Source organism: Columba livia, chromosome 6 (genome assembly GCF_036013475.1).
Source record: "Columba livia isolate bColLiv1 breed racing homer chromosome 6, bColLiv1.pat.W.v2, whole genome shotgun sequence".
Lineage (NCBI taxonomy): Eukaryota > Metazoa > Chordata > Aves > Columbiformes > Columbidae > Columba > Columba livia.
Window position 1 is genome coordinate 30372928 of NC_088607.1, and position 22641 is coordinate 30395568.

The 22641-nt window shown below is 36.7% G+C and overlaps 1 protein-coding gene across 12 annotated transcripts in view; it reads left to right on the forward strand.

The window, feature by feature from the left end:
- The window catches only part of GRID1 (glutamate ionotropic receptor delta type subunit 1), a 564590-nt gene that overhangs the window by 423815 nt on the left and 118134 nt on the right, over positions 1-22641 (forward strand). For all 12 annotated transcript variants that reach the window (XM_065067788.1, XM_021297291.2, XM_065067780.1 and 9 more), the window contains one exon: positions 15762-15815. In XM_065067788.1, the coding sequence (XP_064923860.1) occupies positions 15762-15815 (54 nt within the window). The remainder of the gene's footprint in view (positions 1-15761; positions 15816-22641) is intronic.

The window sequence follows — 22641 nt, forward strand, 5'->3', positions numbered from 1 at the left end:
GTAACTAAGGGTGGCATAATTACTCAGATAAAGGATAATTGTTCAAACATTTACATATGTAAATTCCAGAGGGGGATTTGTATGAGCCAAATTAGTTATACATTTTAAATCTTATTTATTTAAAAAATATTGTACCAGAAATTTACAACCATTTTGAGTTGCTGTCACTGTACTTGAAAAATTGAAGGAACTTTGATTTTCGCATCAGACAGATGTTTCTAACATCTTTCTTTCCAAGGCTCCTCATTTTTGTGGTGGTAGTTCAAACAGTGATAAGAACAAGACATCTCAGTTTATTTCGGTTATTACCATAATATTTTTTTTGAGACAGGTTTTGAACCTTCCCTGGCAATAGAATGGAATAGTAAAGCTTAGGAATGTATATACTGGTTTCCCAAGCTGCCCAGGCGTGTAACTGAACTGTAGGGCTTGAGAAGCAATCAATATATTGAGCAATTAATCAGAAGTTATTAAACGAATGACAAAGTACAAGTTTCGTAAATTAATTATGCTTGGTAGTCACAGAGAAGGACCCAGGCCATTGTGAAGCCTGGGAAAACTGTACAATATTCTAGTTGTTTTTAGATTCCATGATAAAGCTGTTTAAAATCCATCCTGGGTTTATGTTTTTTTTTGGTTGTTCTTCATCCAGAATGGGTTGTAGTAATGGAATTTCAAATAAGAACAGTGTAAGAATGGCAGACAGTTGTTTTGATTGATTTTTGTTGTGTTTGTTTGGTTTTAATTTTAGTTTGGTTGTTTTTTTTTTTTTCAAGAACATATATTTTTTCAGATGAATTTATGGCGCTTGGCTTGTATGGCAGCTCTTCTCTGTGGCAGAGGGTATTTGGAGGGGTATGTATGCACATATGCATAGCTTTTACACAAATAAGACTATGTATTTGTAGTTACGCTAAGTGAGAATTGAGAATTACAATGGTTATAAATTTCTGTTTACTGAAGTCAAGAAAAAAAGGTCCTCCTCATTGTATAACTAGATGGGCAGATGGAGAAAAAATAGGCTTTTTTGGCTTTTGAAACCAAGTGAAGTTTTGTGTGTTTATATCTCACAGAATAATTTCAGGTGCTGCACGGTCACATACCTGAACTGAGAGGGTGAGAGTTGATGAATCCTGTAATTGTCAAGTATAGAGGCAGAGCTCTCTGAGCAAGAAAGTTCAAGTGTGAGGAGAAAAGGCATTGGGGTATCCAAAACTGAGTAAAAATAGTTTGGGTTGGAAATTACAGTATTTTTTAATATAACTTATTAAGACTAATATGCCCTATTTAGCCAACACTCAAACAATGAGAGAGATGTGGCTCAAAATACAAGGATCTGTCTGTCTTTGTAAAAAGAGCAGGAAAATCAATAGTGTAGCGTGTTTGCACAGCTCCTGTAGACTCTTCAGTTGATCCAGGAGGCAAGAGGAAAAAGGTGGTATAGAGAGAAGAGTTTTATGTTTGTACAGTTTTATCTACAGATGGGGGCAAATGACTCCATCTATCTCTGAGTCTGGAGGAACTGTTATAGCTGGTGAGGGTTTCAGAATAAAGACTTGTTGGGTACTTGTAATTAATTTGGAAATAAATCTTTCCCTGGAATGCCAAACATGGAGTAGCTAAGGGAGAGCAAAATAATGGCATAGGAGTATGCTGCAGTCTTCTCACTTGACTGATGGGTTTTCTGTCTCAGCTGTGCAGCACAGATAGGTGAGTAATGTCTTGTGCTTGTTGAAAGGGGCTGGAAGAAGTCTGCTGACAGAGACAGCCAAGGCACAGCTTTTAGAGACAATTGCTGAATAGACTTAATGAAAAGAAACAAGGAACAATGGGAGGTTAGGGAGGTGATGTTTGAGCATGGCACATCGGCTGCTGTGAGAGGCAATTTGCACAGCGCTCAGCCATGTGGTATCTCGTCTGACACAGCTGCATGAAGTGGTGAAATGTGCTCTCAAAGGCAAGGCCAGAGTAAATCTAGCAGGGAAAATGGCATGTTGCCACTTGTCCCAGAAGCGTTGCCCTGGGTGGGAAAGGTGTCTTTCTCCCAGAAGCCAATAAATGACGACAGAAAAATGTACGTGTTCAAACTTTTTCAAAAGGACCACCCTCCTCTGTTATCTTATTCCTAAAGCCACAGAAGGGAGTGAATATATGACATTTATGCAGAAGGGAAACAAACTGTGTGGCTTAATGTTTTATATTGTTTTCCTGATAGGTGTATAATTTGACCAATAAATCCTACTTAGATATAGCCGAACTTAAAAATCAAAACATACACAAATAATTTTTGTTTGTTAGCATAGCTACTAATACAGTCCTGCTCTTATAGACAATGCAGGTCCCTGGAAGAGTTGCAACAGTGTTTTGCCTACTTGTATCAGTCTTAAATTTATGACATTTTATGCACGTATATATGTGTGTGTATCTATCTGTCTAGACACGCATATGTAGTTAATTATTCTTGTACAGCAAACTTGAAAAAATTTGCTCATTCTTTTCCAGGAAGTTTATGATAAATCCTGGAGTTGTTTTTTTATGACACCCCATCCGGTGTGATAGTAACACAACTCTGTTTGAAATACTGTTTATGCTTGGAGCTGAATATTTTAAGTGTTAATGCTGGCTTTAACCCAAGATTATAGCCTCCAGTTTCTTTTCCTCCAGTTTCTTGTTTGTTTTATGTGTCCGTCTCCAGACATCTGTGTGCATATTCATATTTGTGGGAGTGTATCTACACACCTATGTGTGCACATACAAGCACAAGTGTTTATCTACCCAGAAGAGAAGGGCGGGGTAATTCTGGGTTATGGCCAGAAAGTTTCGGCTGTGAGCTTCAGATTCACGAAGGAAAAATACTTCTGCTGCCTTCTGGCATTCAATTGAAAACAATCAAGCCACAGGCTTAGCCGTAGCTGCAGGCATGACACAGTAGGATATAATTTGTAAATGCAAATTTGCAGTGATATTCTCATAAGTTAAAGTTTTGTTTGCAGTTTGAATGCTGTAATGGAGAAACCCATAAAAGGCACTGATTTACGTTTATAGCCAAGAGTACACATCTATAAAGTGCTCTTCAAGCAGAGATATCAATTGGGACAATGGTAAGAATGTATTTCTGGTGAGGGCCTCTGGGACTCTGACAGTACCTCCAAGCGTGTGTTATCTTTTCCCTCTGTGATGAACCCTTTTGATGCTACTGAAGGCAAGAAAGGATCTAGATTTTTAAAACAAGGATTACTGTTGAAGGCCTCAAACGAGGATGAGCTTTTTGTTCTGTCGTGTGTTATGTATAATAATTATAGTGCACTTGGTCTCTCTGCTTTAATTTTCAGCTGCAAAAAGTCTAATACTACATCATTATTAACTGTTTTCTTCTCTGTTCTGTTGAAAACTCTTTTTGCATCATCTTGGGGCTCACCAATTTGGGACTGGCACCAGCCTGATTTGAACACCATGCATAGCAGAAGTTGTGAGGTTTTTTCCCCTCCCCAGAACTCTGCCATGCCTATTTTCATCAATAAAATAGAGGCAAAGATTTTTTGCTTATGCTTGATGTGTATTTGCTATATAGTTCAATTTCTGACTACACTGTCATCATATTTATATTATTCTTCTTGCTGTTTTTACATCTTGTACTGCTCTCTCTGTTTGGATGTAGCTGATAGTATATCCTTATTAACATATCTTTATAGTCTCACAAATTAAGAGTAGTTTTAGAGACTGAGCCCTGCATGTTCTTTAATATTTAAACTTCTCCTAGTAGTTTCAGACTTGGCCCCTCAAGGCCCACACTGAAAGTCTCATCTGAGAGAGTCACCTAAGAAAGGTCCATTTTAATTAGAACATTTTCAGTAGTTACATTTACTGTTTCTTTTTACAAGCATTTTTTTCTGTCTTTTCATCTTCATTAGCTGCATCTTACTTTAATTTGCACTGAGCATCTATCTCACCTATGTATAAATATTACTTTATCCAGCAGTAACCATACAATGACACCTGACCTAAGAGAAGAAAGATTTATTTTTTTTTTAATTATTATTCTTCCTTATTTCTTTTCTGTCTCAAGACTGTATTTCTTGTTCTAGCTTGCTGACCTCTTTCTTCTGTGCTCTCTGTTGACAAAGCCAGTCAATTTGTACCCCTAGTAAATCAACAGGTGCTGGGACTTGGCGAATCTCCAGTCTTAATTTTATTTCCACCATGTAGTTCGTGGTTATTTCCTACCTTCCCTGTCCCTTTTTTTTTTAATCATCTGTACGTTGTCTTCATTATCCATAGGTCTCAGCCCTTCATCTTCCTCTGTGCTTGTGAGGTTCATCTGTTATCCTTTTTCCTTGTCTGTTCGCTCTGTGCAGAATTTCTGTTTCTCTGTGCAGCTATCTTGCCCTGTTACCAGCTTTTTCTCTTGCACTATTTGATCACTCCTCTGTTTTATCTTTGTGGTCACATGCTCCAACGCTGTTCACAGGTATTTACAACTCACATCATGTCAAATTAGTGTTTTCTTTCCTGTGTGTTCTTTTCAAAAATGTCTTAATTTCTCCCATGTCTCCAGAGGTATTTATTTTCCTTAGTTTTTCCATTATTTTAACCATTTAAGGATGTGTCTTTGTTCATTTTTTTCAGCTATTAACATTTGTTGTCACATTGTTTTCAGCCTCCTTTAAAACAGGTGTAACCCTGATATAAAACTAGGGTCTGTTCTGGTGTCATCTTCATTTCCTCTTCTCTTTATAGTTACATTTAACTCCCACAAACTTCCCATTTTGATACCTTCTGCTTATTGACTTTCCAAGACACTCTCTTTTAAAAATTTTCCCTATGTCAATTTTTGTTTGTTTAGGGGTGTTTTTTTTTTGGGGTGGGGGGGGGGTGGGGCGTGAGGGGTGGGTTGCGGTTACTCATCAGCCATGGCTAAAGATAGCTACAATATGCTCTCCTGTAAGTGATCTTTGCCTTACTTAAAGTTCAGTGTGCCCAGATGGATTCTGCAAACTGGAAACTCTGACCACACTACAGATTTTATGAACAAAGCTATCATCAAGATTTGGTTCCTGTTTTCATCTTCCAGAGATTTTTCCTCAAGGAGGAGAAATTTCATGCCACATTCCCTGTTCCATCTTGTGATGTTTCACAACGTGTTACTTTCACTTTATCTTCAGAAAAATAAATTAACATTTGTCAGATGCTTTCATATACTAGTCTGAAATCTGAATCCCCTTTCATGGGATATACATTGAAGCAATTTTTGTTTCCTAGTTATAGTTTGTCACGAACGCAATTGTTAAATTAATGTCTGTGTGCACATCCTATAAACTATGTGTTCATTACATAATATTCATGGACTGTTGGTTTTTTTTTTTCCACCTCAGCTGATCAAAAGAGGCTTAAAACATAGACTCATGGTCCTCTATAAAAATAATAGGGTATTTTATTTTTTTTGTCAGGGTTGTGTAGGCTACTTTAATTAAATGCAATGGAAGTTTCCCTTGTGAACCCTTTCATACCTGCCTGAATAGGATAATAAAAATCAGTGCTAAGGGTAGCATATCTCAATCAAACATACACAGATTTTAAAATGAAAAACCTATTAGTTTCACTTTTTATTTCTTTTGGTTTTGTATGGAAGCTCAGGTACATGGAAATTCTAACACAAATCTGTGTTTTGTATAAATTCTACCTTAGAAACAATGGGAAGAAAATTACAGTAGTTAAATTGCTAAAAATGATTCAGTTTCAAGAACAAAATCAGGGTATAATATGTAATGAATACTGGTTTCCCTGATGTCAGAAGATAAGGTTGCTCCAGACAATGTAGAAAGGTTCATTTTGAAAACCCCATTTGTCTACAACTTTGCAAACACTATGTGAGCTTGTGTTAGTTAGATGAAGTGGAAATACTTTCAGAGGATGAAATATGTATTTTTAAATTAGTAACTGTTTCATACACTTCTGAAAAACTACATGCAAGCATTTAGGAAAAGTCTGTTTTCCAGTCAAATTTGCTCATGTCCCATTACTGTAATATATATCTTTAATATTATTCTTGCTGCCAAAGATTTGCCAGCGGATAAAGACCATCAGTGATGAGATAACCACAGGGGCTCCAGTGCATCTCTGTGAGCTTTGAGGAAGTGTGGGTGCAAAACGTGATTGGTTTTGACCCAAATGGTGAATGTTTGAACACCTACTTGGAAGAAAATCTGTGAATAAATGTATATTTATCTTTGCCCACTTCTCACTGTGGTGGCTTTTTTTGGTGTATTTGTACACTGTGCTAGGTTTTTGTTTGTTTGTTCCTACTGCTTAGTTTTGTTTAGCCTGTAAGGCTTTGCATAAAGTCATTAGGGCTGTGGCCATACAAAGTTAGCCCTTCCCTTACCACCATTACTGCTCCCTGAGGGAGGCTAGAGCAGCCTGAGTTATCACTTGGCAAGTACACGGAAGCCAGGTAGCCTCATGCAGTATAAAGAAGAGCAAATACTCTTTCCTCAGGGAGAGTCTTGTGGTTTGAGATGGTTAAGGTGATCTTTAAGGTGTTCTTTAGTGCTCACACAGCCTGGGGCACTGTTTGTGCATGTAAAATACACTATGACTGACAAGAGGGTCCTCAGACCTGTAGGGATTTTGCTTTATTTATGTATTTATTTTGCAATTTAAAATAAGACTGCTGTAGGTAGAAAAGGACTGGTTTGAAAGTGATTACGTTTGAGGCTGAGGCAAGGCTAGCATCATCTTTCCTTTAAAATCAGACAGGATCTGTAAGGAATTTAAGAGAAGAGATTGCATGCGTGTGAACAGATGAAAAGGTGAATAACGGACAGGGTAACCTTTGATGTGGATATACCTTTATAAGCTTCTACAGTTTAAAACTCCATAACCTATGTAAAATAAAAACCTTGCAGTGTGATTGGCAACTTTGTGCCATAGGCAATGAATCAGTATTAAAACCTTAAGTTCATGAAAATCAGAGTGGTCTCTTCACCCTATGGCTGGTTCTTTCAGTTTAGAGTTTATGTGATACACGATTCTGGGAGCTTCAGCTATTATACTGTCAAAACAAAGGAGATTTCTTTTATAAGAAGAAATTAGGAATATATAAGTTGTTTTCACTGTTTGGTGTTGTGTGCATGTTAGAAAGCTAAGAAATTTGCATCTTTCTTTAATGATACACTTACCATACTTAAAAAAAAAAAAAAAAAAAATCAAAATTTAGAAAATTCTGTGCAAACTCTGTGAAGTTATATTGAACTTCCAGTGCAAGCTGAAGTCAGAGCTTAAGGGATGGTTCCTGAGTGGAACTGAGAAAGCACAGTGCATGAGACTGGTGGTATATACTGAAATGTGTCATACCTTGACCATGGAGTGACTGCTTATTATGAGAATAGAGAGCAATCATCAGTGCTGAACATAGATTTACTTACCCTGAAAAGGTATTTGCAACCTTCATACTTATGTCTAGTCAACCCCAAGTAGCCATTTCAAACAAACAGAAAAACTGCTAGATCATTTCAGTGGTGATTTCTTCTCTTAAGGGGAGGCAGGAGGAGAACCTAAGCAAACCAACCCAAAAACACCAAACTTCAAATGCTGGCCAGTTCTCTTGGATTTTAGTTTGTATTCTGGACTTTGGCTCTTCCAGGAGTGCAGCTCTTAACAAAGCATTACAAAATTGTCTCTAAAAATCTTAGACTTTTTTATAGAATACAGATGTACAGACCTGTTATCTTCAAAAAGAAATTCAGTGTCTAATTGAGCAAAATTTAGTTGTTATTTTGAAATATTTCATTGGGTCCTCAAAGGCAACTCAATGTGTGGCTTTGGTAAAATTTTAAGTGCAAGATTTCTGCAAGGTTATGTTCTTTAGTTAACATTAGATTCATGTCTTTACAGAAATGTTACTTTCTGACAGCTGTGCAATTATCCAGTGTCACCACCATGCCACATAGTTAAATGGTCAACAGTTACCATATTTATAAATAGTATGTGACATTTGAGCTTTGTAAAGTAAATTCTTCCTGAATGCTTTTGGAACAGTTCCATATACAGTACTTCACTTTTATGCATCATTCAGTGGAATATGCATTAAAACAAATGGCAACAGAGCTGGAATATAATAAGCATTACCTATAAAACAGGAGTAAGATTAAAACAGAAATCTCAAGGCATTTCATTTAAATGATTAAGGCTAAAACAATAGGCAATGTCACATGTATTACAGTAGTTACTCAATAACATTATAGCTCTGTAGCCCAAAGAAGTTGCAGTATATAGTTCATTTTCTCTCACTCTTCCTTAGAAGTTTCTTCATCTCCAATGTTTCTCTTGATTAACATTAAACTTTTATGTAGTTTTCCTTCAGTGTAGTTTTTTCTGATCACCTGTGACTTAAGTAACAGGCAACTACTGCAGTACAAACTTTAAAATATGTTATTACTATATTTCTTTTTGGGTTATTAGCAAATCATATTGTGTCAAATGTCATGTACACCTTCTGATTAGCACTTGTCAGCTGTAGGGGTGTGTGCTAAAAGCTGGTGAAGGTTTGGATCATATTTACTCCTGTTTGCATGATATAGCATCTTAGCAAGTGAAAATGAAAATCAGTTGTGGATGGTATTAGAGAATTTGCTCTGGGATGTTTCTTCTCCCCCTCCCCCCCCTCCCCCCCCCCCCCCCCTTTTATTTATTTGTTTTGTCTTGATTAGGTTGAGTTATTTAGCTTGTGAAGAAACTGAGACCAAGGTCAAGAAAGGACCATCTTGTATCATTTGGACAGAGACCATAAATATTACAGAGTTTGTTGGAACAAGAACACTGGATAGCTATTCCAGACTAATAATCAGACATCTGAGTAGGAGAGTATGGAGATCTACAATATATGACTGATTTGGCCTATGTTTTGTGGGAGATTGAAGCTGAATAAGCCAGGTTTATAGGCTTATGCTACTGGAGGCAATCTCGTGATAGCCTTTCAATAATTACTCTTGCTTCATCAGTATCAATGAGGGAAGAATAGCTTTTCCTAGCAATACAGTTCTGCAGAAGAGTAATGAGGAAATATCAGGCTTTGTGTGAGTGAGGTTTTTTAGTAATATGTTTATAGAGTGTAGACTAAGAATGGAGTATTACACACAGTGAATTATCAAGAAATGTGGATGTTAAAAGCAAGTAATGCTTGTGGTTCATTAACCACTTGTACAAAGCTCAGCTGTACTGAGACTCAGAATTGACAGCTTCTGTTGTAAGTGTAGTCATGAGGCAGTGATCACTGAAAGCCAGGGACTTAGTGAGCCTGCTAAGTGTTTTTTAAAAAGTGTGTATGTACACATTTCTACACATTTCTAGGTAGATGTTCAGAAAAAAAGGAAGAATATAGAATTTCTGGCAAGGCTTTTTTTCTTAGAAGTACAAATACTTCATGGAGAATGATGTTCTGTAAGAAAGGGTCATGTTCAGTGGATTTTCTGATCTGGAAAAGTATGTCATAGAACCTTTTTAAGTTCCCATTTAACATTTAGAGAAAAAATTTCATAGTTCACTTTGAAATGACATTGAGAAATTTTAATTAACCTGTAATAGACGAGAAATGCAAACTTACAATCCTGATTCAGTTTACTGCAACTGCGTTTTTTGTCTTCAAGATTCTTAGTCCAAAATGTCTTAGTTTCATGACTTTTCTTCTAGAGTTGGGTTGTTATACTGTGGCCTGGAAAATTTTGTTTTAATCCCTGTACTGATGGTGTCATTAGCAATTAAGCTTTAGAAACAATATCAGTTTGGAGTATTCCTTAGTACACTATAAGTAGTATAAGAAGTTTTTAAAAAATTATTTTTATATATACTTTATTGTGGCTAGTAATGCTTATTTTCTTTCTTTATTTTTAATTTATTAAACATTGTAAGATTTATGTTCCTCTGGAGATGCTTAGCCAAGAGATGTTTATTTAAAATGCAAAATAAAGAAAGGTTCTAATGAAATACAGGAGACTCAGTATCTGCTACAGAGGAATTGGTTTTCTGTGAAGTTGTATTACCTATGCAAGCCACTTCTGGACATGAACTGCACTATTTTAATTGAAGAAGTTTCTAAATATAACTTGGGTGTCTAGGGGATATAGACTGAATGCATCTGCTCTGCCATAATTGACTTTTTCATATCTCCTGTATTACCTTATTTGTATCCAAGACATACATAAATCTTCTCAGATAAACAGGTGCACTTTGATACTATCCAATTAACTACTGTCAGATGTACTGCATTGCAAACTTGCTCTGTATCTACTCTTTGGGATCTAAACTGGTTCCCTGATTCCTAAGATGTCTTTCTGGACACTTAAATCAAGAACAAAGCCACTTTAAAAAACATAAGTTTTTTAAACATAGCGGCATTGAAAGGCAGCAGCTGAAGCGAGGTTTGATTCAGGCTTACAAAATTCTATAGAAAATAATGGCTTTTCTTTTTATTTTTTTTTTTCCATTGCTGTTTTACAATGATAGATTTCAAAACGGTTCTGAAGAATTTTTCTTATTTTTATGGTGGGAAGAAAAAAAACAGTAGTACAATAATTTCTCCAAGGATGTGAAGGGAAGAAAAAAAAAAGCTGCTTTTGGAAGCAGGTCACTGGCTACAACCTTGCTTGGGACAATAAAAGCTGGAAACAGTTTTCTTTTGAAACCTGTCCAGTGGAAAATGTAAAGTGAGCAGGTAATGAATTGTAAGGGTTGAGAGTGATCCCTTAGGAAAGACTTGCAAAAAGCTAAGATTTAGACCCCAACCACTTCTTTACTTATACCTTCCTTATGAATGATAATTAAATAATTAAGAGAAAATAAAGAGAGAGAAAATAAGAGGTCTATCTGTCATTGTCTTGCTGGTTGCTTTAGAAATATGAAGGGAAGGATGACAAATGAACTCAGAAGAACCAGAGATTTTTGTTATTTGCCTGTGATTAATCTGTATCTATTTTTCTTTTGCTTATTTCATAGTAGTAAAGCTGACCTTGGTTACTTCCTATCCTCATCTCCCACCATTCCAGTCTCTGAGCTGGGGTGTCCTGCGGGCACCTGCAGTCACGCACTGGCTGGCTCGCCCTGTGCTTGGTTTTCTGCTGCAAGCATCGGAGGGGCTGGCAGGGCTCTGCAGTGGGGCTGCGAGCTGGAAGGCAGCTGCGTAGGAGGAGTTTGTAACGGAGCCTGGTTCCCAGAGCTGTGGATATGTCTGCCAGTGCCTCCATGGAGCCCGCACTGTGTTGCCAGTGTACCTGCTCTTCCCTTTTTTTTTTTTGGAATACTATGATGCTCTTTATCCTCACCATTAAGGAAAAGGATGTGCAAGTAATACGCTTTACTACTTCGTTATCCATTCTAGCAAAACACTCTGGTGGTTCTTTTATATCATGGATTTCAGGGTATCAGCCCTTGTTTCTGAAAATGTAGACACAACAGGACCATCTGTGTTTGCCATCTGCAAGGCATTTCCTTATGGGATCCCAGGGTTGGTTACAAGGCTTCCAGACATTCCTCCTGCCTCTCCCCCTGGGTACACAGTAAGCATACAACAGGTTTTTAACTATAATGTAGATGTATGTAAGCCTAAACTCTTCAGCACATCCTGCTGGTGCTGAACCACAATCTGCCTGTGCCTGTTTGAACATCCACCAGCATCTCCCTAAGTTGTGTGGCCGCTCATCCCTATATTCCTTTCTCCACATCCTGCTTACAGCTGTTAATGCCAAGGGACTGACCCTGGCAAGAGTGTTGTGGGAAAGACTGTTCCTTATTACTGTCCACCCATTAAATCCTTGGAAATATTTTTGTTTTCCAATTTTTTGAGAAGGCCAGGAAAGGATTCTTCCTGCTCTTTTTTAATTTTTTTTCTTTCCCTGCAGAATTACTTTATTTCTGAACACAGTGGTATTTGTTGCTTACTTTCCTAACTTCTTTTAATCCTGCAACTGCCATTAGATAAAATAATGAACCAAGTTACTTATTCATAAAGGCAACATAAATATTTGTACTCCGCCGTATTCCCATAAAATAATGTTGTCATGGATTATTGGCATTAAATTATTTTGAGTTATACACTTAAAAGTAAACAAAGCCCTATGCATAAAAATATCTTTGATCATTTTTCATGAAGCATCTTATTCTTTTCTTTTATCATTGTTGGTATGAAATTTGAAATCTTAATGCTTCTATTTTGATTTTCAGTGTCTCCCTATTTCATTTTTATTGACAATGCTTTCTACTGAGAAATTATAAACAGTTTTCTACGTTCACTGTTCCTCTTCCCCTCTTCCTGGTCTGGCATGATTCTCATAATATCATTTATATGTTGTCATTAGTAGTGGACCGCTGAGTGAATTATAATTCCCTTGTTTTGGTTCTGCATTTTAACATTTGGCTATTGAAATGTGGTTGAGGAGGAGGAAGGACAGTCTCAAAAATCCCTCTTTTTTTCCAGATTTGTAGAAGGTATTTTTAGTTTAAGAGAAAATAAAGGAAACATGGATGTTCTTCAATTTCCAGGGCATTGTTGATCTCAAAAGCAGATTTTCTATTTGATAGAAATATTGTGAGGTATTACTCCCAAGTGTCAACTAGACCCTATGTACATGTAAAGTATATAAAGAACTAGGATATTTTGCAGCTATATTAATAACTTTTTCATGAAAAACCCCATAACATATTTCAGCACATGAATCCTGCCCCAAAGATGGCAGAGTTTTTCCTCAGCCAGTGATCACACAAATTCTTTACCTACTTTCTTTAATATAGGGTGCATTTATGAAATAGGCTGTAATAAATCCTTCAGGATGTTTCTTAAATGATTTTTTTTCTTTTTGAATGGATGGAGGCACAAGCTTTAACAAATAGCAAGATCTTGAACAGCTTGAATAACTAAAAACTAATTAAAATGTGTGACTATAATCTCCCAGGTTCTGATACCTTTTCCTCTTTAAAGAAGAAAAAAATCCATAAGTTACAAATATGTAATTTCTTTCTTATTCCGAAAATTCTGAACAAATTTTCTTATGATATCATAGCAATGTCACAAGACCTTGCTCTTCACACTGCTTAACTTAGAAGAGCCTCCAGCGATACACCTCCAATACACCAGTGCTATCAGAAGGTTGAAACCTTTCAGATGTGTCTTTCAATGTTTCATTTTAGGATACTTTCGGACAGCAAGTCTGTAAATATGGTGCAAAATCTGAAGCACAAAATGCAAGAAATTTCTGCTTCTTCTCAGCATGTCTGGGTTTAGAATGATGCTTCATGCTGTGTGTTCCAGCTCTAAACAGCAGACATTAATAGATATTTAAGCTTGCCTACTTACAGTTATGTTTCTAAATACATTTCCAGCTTTTAGAGTGCAGAGTCATTGACTTCTGTAGGAAGTGCCGGATGGTCTAGCACTCTGATGACTAAAGATAAACTCTTAGCAACCTAAATTTAGGCATCTTATTTTAAAAACTTTGGCCCAGATATGTGAACCCACAAGAATGAGTTACAATAATTCATGTAAAATTCCCTGGCTCTTGCGGCTCCCTAGACTTAACATTTATTCATACAAATTGCTCACTGTGGTGGATAAATCACAAAATGTAGCCAATGCAATAAGTCTGCACCTGAGCATTATTTAGTTCTGCTTTGCTAATGTTGGCAGCACTTTGCTTTTGATCTATATGTTACAGCACCTGGCTATTTTGGCTTTGTCTGAATATGTCAGAGGGGTGAATAAGTTGAAAATCTACAAGTTTTTGCCCTCCCTTTCATTACTGCTAGCTTTCCTAATAGCTGCAGTTCCTCAATTAACTGGTCAGTTTAATGTTCCTGCCAGATTAAAGGAAACACAAGGGAGACAGTTATCAAGGGAGACAATTTTTCACTGCATGCTTAGGAGAGGATTATCTTGTCAGAAGTGTTGTCTCCAGTGGTTCTCATCTGCTTTGACACCAGGGGCAGTTAATTTCCCATAATGCTGCTGCTGCCGATGATGAGAAATACTGCGCCCTGTCCGTGCTGATTTTTCTCTTTTGACTTCTTTGCGGTTTCTCTTTTGGGATTTTTGTCTCTTTAAAGGAGTATTTCACCTTGTGGACATGAGAAATAGCTTGAGGTATGTGTGGTGCCCATGGTTTTCTTTTAGGTTTGTGGAGGCTGCACAAATGAGTACAATTTTAAAACAAATGATTTTTTTGTTTGTTTGTTTTTTTGATTTTTTTTTTCATTATAAACTAACAGTCATGTTAAAAATGTTGGTGTTGGCTGCTTAGCCAGTCCTTGGTTTGTTGTTGTTGCTAAGATCAGATAACAGCACTCCCTTTGCCTATATTAAGGATGGATACCTTGTCATTTCACTGCAGCCTTATAAGTCGTGGGCGTTTAGTCTAAGCGAGTCATCTATAGTCAGTGTCATGAGAGAAGATGATTCATCCCATCTGACGCTAAATATCTGAGAGGCTTATTATGCAAATGTGTTCTGGAGGGGAAGGTGGTTGATGATGCTCTTGCTCAGCCCAGTGTCTCAGTCTACAGAGCCTCTCTGTACAGGTGCAATTGTTTTTGAGGCCACACACAATGAACAGGGTGCAGAAATTTTCCAGGTTAAAAAGCACTAACTGGAAGCATTATGTTAATCTGTATTTGTTTTTTTTTTAAACCAGGTTAATTTTAGTGATTCATAGGGCCATTTATAACACAGAGATAAGAATATCTTTTCAATGAATGAGGTCATATTGGCACAGAAGAAAAAAGTGGCTGAAAACAGGGACATTGAAAACTTTGTGTAATGAGCTGCCTCCTGAAATACATGTGAGCACTGGGACTGTCCGGTTTTATTAGGTGAGATGAATCCACAATAGTTGTTTAACCATGTGTTGAGCAAGACATTAGCAATATCATTATCGCTGTAGTGTATACCTCTTGATGCTTTATTGCTTTATTAGACTATATAGAATCTTGGAGTGAGCTTATCTATGTTAAACAAGAGGAGCGGTTAGAAACCTCTATGTATATTGCCCAATCCTTCCACTGAAGTCCTCAGTACTAGTAGTGCTGTTTGTGCTAGCAGTCTTCCCTAATTTTTGCATCTTAGTGAATCTTGAGGATTATATGTGTACAGAAGCTGTCCAGTGAGATAGGCCATTTCTTATAATATGTAGTGATTATACAAGTCCACACCAGGAAGCCAGAAAAGCGTTCATGCGAACCATAACTTTCTCTTGGGTCTTATATAAATATGGAGAAAGGATGACTCATATGAACTTCAGAGTGGTGTTTTTCATTAAATAGGTTAGCTAACAGTTAAACTATCAGAGGTGTAACGAGGCAGAGACATTATATTTTGGGAGGCATATTAACAGGAAACCCAGACTACTTGGATGCATTAGGTATATCATACAGAGTTAAATGTCATGAACTGCATGTTCTGTGTGCAGTTGTCCATCATAGGGTACCTTATAATGTTGATGTACCATGCTGCACCAATATGCTTTTGTGGTACATGTACAGAAAATCTTCAGGGTACAGGGTACTTTAAATACTGAAGTCAGAAAAACGTGACTACCACCAATAAGATACCATTCCATGAAGCAGCAGTGGAAGAGATGAAAAGAGCTATACTGAAACAATGTCAATAGCAATGAAAGCAATCAAAATGAGCATTATAGTACCTTTTTATGTAAGTTCTGTCTGGAATATGTTTCACATGTTTTATTTATTTTTATTATTGTATTTCTTTTTATTTTTTGTAGGCTGTGGAAACCAACCTTGCATCAAAGGATAGTCACTGGGTCTATGTAAATGAGGTAAGAAAATCAAAAGAGGCAACAGAGCTTTGTATATTCACTCATCACCATCTTTTTTTGTATATGTTTTGACACATCAAACTGCATATACACTTAGCATATTTGCGTTTTGAAGGGTACAAGATACAAACTCTGTGGTGTCATTGCTTGCCTGTCTCTGTTGAATTGGCATAGGTTGAATACCAAAGGTCAAAATAAAGCTTCCAGTATACCTTGCAACAGCTGGGAGACTTTATTTTTACCTTCATGCTGACCCTATTTCATTGACTATTTAGGAAACATAGAATATCTCAAAAGAAACCTCAAATATATGCATCTGTACCTGCCAGAATCTCACCCTTTTCTGCTGTGAAAGCCCACGCTCAGATAGCAGGAGAGAAAGGAGTGCTGAGACCAGTTGCAGACTTAGCTTGTGCAAGTATGTATTTACATGACACACAGGTTTTCTCTGGTGCAGAATTGTGTTACTCTTTTGGCCAAGTTCCAGAATAGCGGAGATTTAAATGTGATATTTTCTCTCTGCAGCAAATAGTATCCTGTCCTGGCACTACGATTATTTATTTTACCTTAGTACCATGGTGCCCTAATGAGGATCAGTGGAGACTCATATTTAAAAAGCAATAGAAAGCTTGAAAAATTGTACCGCATATAGTAATTTATAAATCACTGATTGTTCAGGATAAATGGCACTATTGAATGTACTTCTGGTTTTAATAATGATTCCTTAAAAGATAGTAAAATATCTAAGTTAAAAAGAACCGTGCTTACTGTTTTATTTTCATATTATAAATGCATAGCCTCTAATTTAATAACCAATTCCTTTGTTAATTTCTCATTTCTTTCTTTGCACCTAGCTGATAATTTTGGATAGGCTACTTTTAATAGTAGCTATAAATTGTATTGTGTGGCATTAGAAAGGCTCTGTATTTAAATAGGGGTTAGGGAAAGTCTGTGAAATCTGTGCTTGTAAAGGCTTTCTAAATTCTTTCTAGTCCTTGTTACATTTAAGTGCCTCCTGATTTGTCAGCTGCAGTAACGGCCCACTACAAAATATCAGCCAGATGCCCAGGGAGTCAGTGTTTATATTCACATAAAGATAATACAGTGGATATTTCCCTAAACATTTATAGAGAGGGAGTGTTTGTGAATTTGTTATTGCTGCTGTTACTGTTCAGATGTTAAAACTCGCGTCATGAAGCCTGAATCACAAATAAACCTTCAGCACACAAACACATCACACGGGGTGTCAATTCTGCTTTTATTTTCTGAACTGTAATTTTTTCTCTTTTATGGTTAGACACTGGGTTGGGAAGCTATGCTACAAAAATGTAAATCTGAAGTATAACTTTTTAGTGAAAAATAGCAGTGTACATACTTATAAATATCTCAAAATGCTATTAAATTCAAACAGACAATTACAGAAACTTTTCAAATTAATGAAATTTTGAAGAACCCTTTTCAGGTAAAGAGAGGAGGAAATGTCTTGATTATCCTTTTTTAACAGCAAAGTGTTGGTCTTTGTGTGCTTAAAACCACTGTGAAGAAGATACGCTAAGCATGCACATGGATGTATCTGTAGAAAGATGGAAGTTCCTTAGGGCTTGCTTTTCACTTAGTAGTGTGCGTACCCCTATGCTAGCAAGAGAACAGAATGATTGTGATTTCCTTGTGTATATTTCCATTTGGTAACAGTGAGAACTGCATGGGTACTTGATGGAAAATGTTATTCCTTGACTTGATGTTCATTGGTGCTGTGATTTGCAGAATACAATTAATTTGTAATTCCTAACAATCAAATCAGCTCTTTTTTTGTGTAGCTCCACATGAGTAGCAAGAGAGATGTAGTTCATTCTGTAAGTGGACCAAATCCTTAGCCAGTCCTTTTTTTCTCCCAGAGAGACTGAGGATCCTACACTTTTCTGTTCACCTGTGATCTAATGATCCCATTTGCAAGGAAAGAGAGGTACAGCACTAACTGGCCTGAAGGGGCAGCAGTCAGAAAAGAACACAGTGACAATTATTTTCATTGACATTCCTTGAATGAAGAGTGTTGGATTGTAAACAGGTTCTTTAGATCTTCCTCGCTTCAGGGAAACATTTAAGGGCCTGGTACAGGTTAGACTACTGTGGTACACTGATCTTGAGCACCTTCTCACAATCTGTCCTGTGTCCCACCTCTTGTCAAGCCAAAGAGGATCTGAACCTTGGACTTACCTTGCTATAGTAAGAATGACTGTAGAGGATGATATTATTGTCTTACTGGAATTTAATCTACTTTACTCTCTCTGTATTGACAATCCAATAAACATTTGCGTTGTTTTGTTTTGTTTTTCCTTCTGCTTCTGTCCCATACTGCAGGATAGGAGCTAAGTTTTGGAGTTTGAACAGATTCTGTCACTTTAATTTTGTTAGGCAAGCAACACCACCAAGCTTGTGATGAGCTAACTAAAACTGTATGGTTGTTAATCCTACTACACAACAAATGTGGAATATAAGAGTTGATCTTAAAGTACAGAGCTATACTGTCTCTCAAGATCCTGCATTTGCTTGCTTCCAGTAACCCAAATCTCTGTGCTAAGGTGTCTGTTCAGTTTGGATGCTATTTGTAGAGTAAAAGGACTCAGCCATCTTTAGAAAAAGGCTAGTGAATTGGGAGGTGGATTCACTGTATGGGGTTGGAAGGCTGAAACAATACATGGTAAGTCTTTCAGAGTAAGAGAATACACAGGGATAGGTCTTTGAAGGCAATCATGCCCTCGTATGTCCTCTTTGAAGCCAAAGCCACCAAACCTTACTGTTTTAAAAATATACATTCGTAAGTACATCTACTTTTCTCATTTCAGACATTTTACGTTTCAAACTTGCAGAGCTGTCAAAAGTAGTGAAGGTTTGAGGGGAAAAAAAGAAATGTACTTCTAACTACCCTTCCCCTTTTAGATGTATATTTCATCATCTTCACTTTCATTCATCTGGATATACTACATCATTCCTTGCATTCATTTAGGTAACTCTTCTATCTGAATTCTACATGCCAAGTAGATTTTTAAAAGCAAGAATATATATGATTTCTGTATAAATCTTTGCAACAGCAAACAGCTCTTCAGAACAATGACTGATCCATGCTTAGCTTTGTCTCTGGAATAGTCCAAAACAATTTATTACCATGGACTGTGTTGGGAGTTGCCAACAACCAGCAATTTTGAACCTAAAGAAGAGCTATTAGAACATATATGGTATTTTGCTTATATCTTCGCTGTTTATGCCTTCAAGTGTTGATGAAATGACCTACCAGCTTTGATAGATGTGTGCTAGTTCTTATGGCATGACTGGCACAGTTGTATATGCTTCCCCCACCCCTCACTTTTGGGTGCTTATGTCCTGTCTTTTTTTTTTTCTCGTTTTTCTTCCTTGTTTTTATATTTCTCTTACATTTCTTTGTCTTTGGTGCCTGACATCAAGCATCTTTGTTGGTTCCTCCTGACATTTTTCATTCTCCCCTTCTCCTCTTCTGCCTGCTCAGAGAAAATGCTGTGCATTGCCCAGGGCAAATGTCTGTGAGAGAGGCACAAGAGCAATACTTGAAACTGAATTTGTATGTAGTTGTACTAGGAGCAATGCTCTAGGAGTCTGTGTCTGCTTTTTTTTTGTTAGCAGTAGCAGTATGTCTGGAAGTATAAATAGCACTAGAAACTATGCTTTCCTTTCTCTGGGACATTTCATGGTTTTGAAATTTTCTCCATTTAAGGAGAGAGAAAAAGATTTAAAAATGTTCTGTAAAACTGGAATTTGGACAAAAAAATATTCAAATTAAGCACAGTATTTTTTTCATTCATATCAATGCACTTAATTCTATTTCCAAGTTTCAAAACATTCAATATTCTTACATTTAAATTAGTAAAGTACACAAAGCAGTCAACTACTCTTCATGGAAAGGGAATGGGTACTGAATTTGACTGATAATTCAAAAGCGTTGTTTCACCATTAACACATCTTTCCTTTATTTTTTCAACAAACTTTCATCACTTCTCAGAAGTTTAACTGGAGGTTGTAGGACACGGTAAGACAAAGCACAAGGTTACTGGTTGAAATAGGAGATAATTTTTTGTGAAGGACAGGTAGGGGTGAAGAGAAGACAATGTAGTGTTACATGTTCAAACTGTACATACTCGCTCTGAAGCTAAGGATGGGTGAAGTTCAAACTTTTGACTAGTGGCATAGAAATACACTGAGGAAGACTTTAGACTTTTTGAAAGTGCATTTTTGACAAAAATACCTCAAAGACAGGAAATTGAAATAATGGATGATTTTAATTTCCCTGACAGTTGAAAATGTGTTGTTGGGACATAGATAAGTCTTCTCAATTTCCTGTGATTGACAATTTTATCCCTACATATTCAAAAAGTTCAGACAGATGTCAGTTAGGATTTCATTATGGCTAAGGAAGAATGGGCTAAGGAAGTTGGAAGATAATTGCTGTGAAATGGATCATGAGACGTTGGCATGTGCTATTTGAAGAAGAGGAAGAAGTGAGAAAAGGAGAACAGGAATAATGGACATCAGCAAAAAGAATGTCCAACTTCACAAGTTTAGGGAACTTGTAGTGCTTTTGGAAAGATAATATGAGTAAAGGATGGCAAAAGAACTGTGGAGTTCTGTGAAGATGAAAGTGTAATAAGATATCATTATGGTTCTAATTGGTTATCTGTGAAGACCTTGAAATCTGAGAGGAATTCTAAAGAAAAAGTGGTGAAAAAAGGGCTCAGGAGTAGTGTAAAGGAGTAACCAAGTAAGTTATTATAAAATGAGGCTAAGGTGCAAAATGACTCATACCAGCGGTCATAAAGAGCAACAATAGAAGTTTAGGCATAGCAGAAGATAAAGAATAAGATGATCACTTAATGGAGAAAGGAAATTTTAATATTTTTACTGACTTAATTGATGCTGGCTTTATAGAAACTATTAATTTTAACCAGACTGTTAAAAACATTGTAATACTTCCAGTTTATTTAGATAAATCTAAGGCACTCCACCAAATGAGATTCAATATAGAGAGTATTTTGCGTGTGGCTACAAAATGACATATAGCTGGTGATCATCTGCAGCAGCAACTTAGAATCCTTGTGGATAACGAACAGAATATTAGTCAAATTGTTGTGATCTTGTAAGACAAGCAAACCTAGTCCTCAGATATGTTACTGGAACCATCCTTTGTAAGATAAGGGAGGCAATTATTTTGCTTTGCTTGACATCAGTTTGGCCTTGTTGGAACAGTATTGCAAGTTTGGGGCAAGACACTTTAAAAAAAACAAGAATGTGCAGAACAGTTTTGAAAATCCAGAGCAGAGCACCTAGTATGACGAAAGCTCAGTAAAATGAGCAAAGGTATAGCAGAAGAACAGATATAATTAAAAGAAGAACATGATCACATGTTCACTCTAGAAAGATAAAGGAAATGCAATTCCATCTTCTGCAGTAGAAATTGCACTGAGTATTGGGAAATAGTTAATGATCTAAATATGATAATAATGAACAGGAACAACTTCCTTGGTTACTTTTTTCCATCTCGCCATCTCTCTGTCTTCAGACTTGGTTCTGCTATTGTTTTTTTTATTCTTCATTTTTCCTACTCACATTATAGAGGTCTGCTAAATATTTTCAGATCTCAGTTTGGAAAGACAAACACAACTGTGTTATGAACACCACTGAGAATTTTCTGATCTGCATCTTCTGTTCTAGGTCTTTCCACATATCTTTTTTTACTAGGGGTATGGCAGTGGCACTTTGTAAAAATAGTCACTGCATATACTTCACATTGAATCACTTAATACTTTTGCTGACAAACATGACATTTCTGGGAACTGTGACTCATATTTGATTTCCAGTCAGCGTAGAACTCCATCCTTCTCTGTCTACTACTGGGCAAGCTAGAGTGATTGCGTTTGACTAGATACTCTCAGCCAAATCCACACTTGGGGTAGCCTCAGTGGTTTGACTTAGCCAGGGATGAACATAGCATCATATTTCTTGATATCAATCATTTGAAATGAATAAGTATCTTGGAATTGCATGTAGTTTTGATAGAAACATGCCTAGTAATGAATTGCTGGCACTTTCAGTGGTTTAAAAATAGGTTTAATTACAATGTGTAAAAATTAAGTCTCAAAACTAAAGGTTAGAGCTTCTACTTCATTAGAGTTTTCATCTGTTGCTTTTCCATTGAATTGATTCTCATTGATTCAGATTAACATGCATCAGATCAGGTATAAAGGGATATTTGTTATTAACACAAAATGACTTCTTATTATCCTGAATTTTCAGTCTTAGAAATACCACATGCTGTACCATATGGAATAACAAATCCTGAGATTCAAATAATATTGACTTCTAAATTCTCAAGCTGGAACCATGGGAATAGTGGGGAGAACTAGTGGAAATTTCATTACATTAGCTCCTTACTGTCTAAAACATCAGGTACTCTGTAGGAAAGGAATGTACTACGGGCGAGAAAAGTACCAACTTGTGGATATTTGCTGTGGCAGGACACTTAAATAAAGGAGGAGTTCTTTCTAACAAAATAATACATTATTTTTCAAAATAACAGTGTCATGCATTCTTTCATTGCATTTTTCTATGAACTACAGTACAGTTTCCAGAATTAAGCTTCGTAAAGGCAGGAGGAATCATATCCTTGAGTGTTCTGGTAGATGTACTAGCACAGTTTCCAGTGTATGTGTGTGTTTACTTGGAACTGCAAAGAGGGTGCCTGTATTTATTGCATGATTCAACATATAGTTTCATGCTATTCACGGTACCTGGGCTCTAAGGT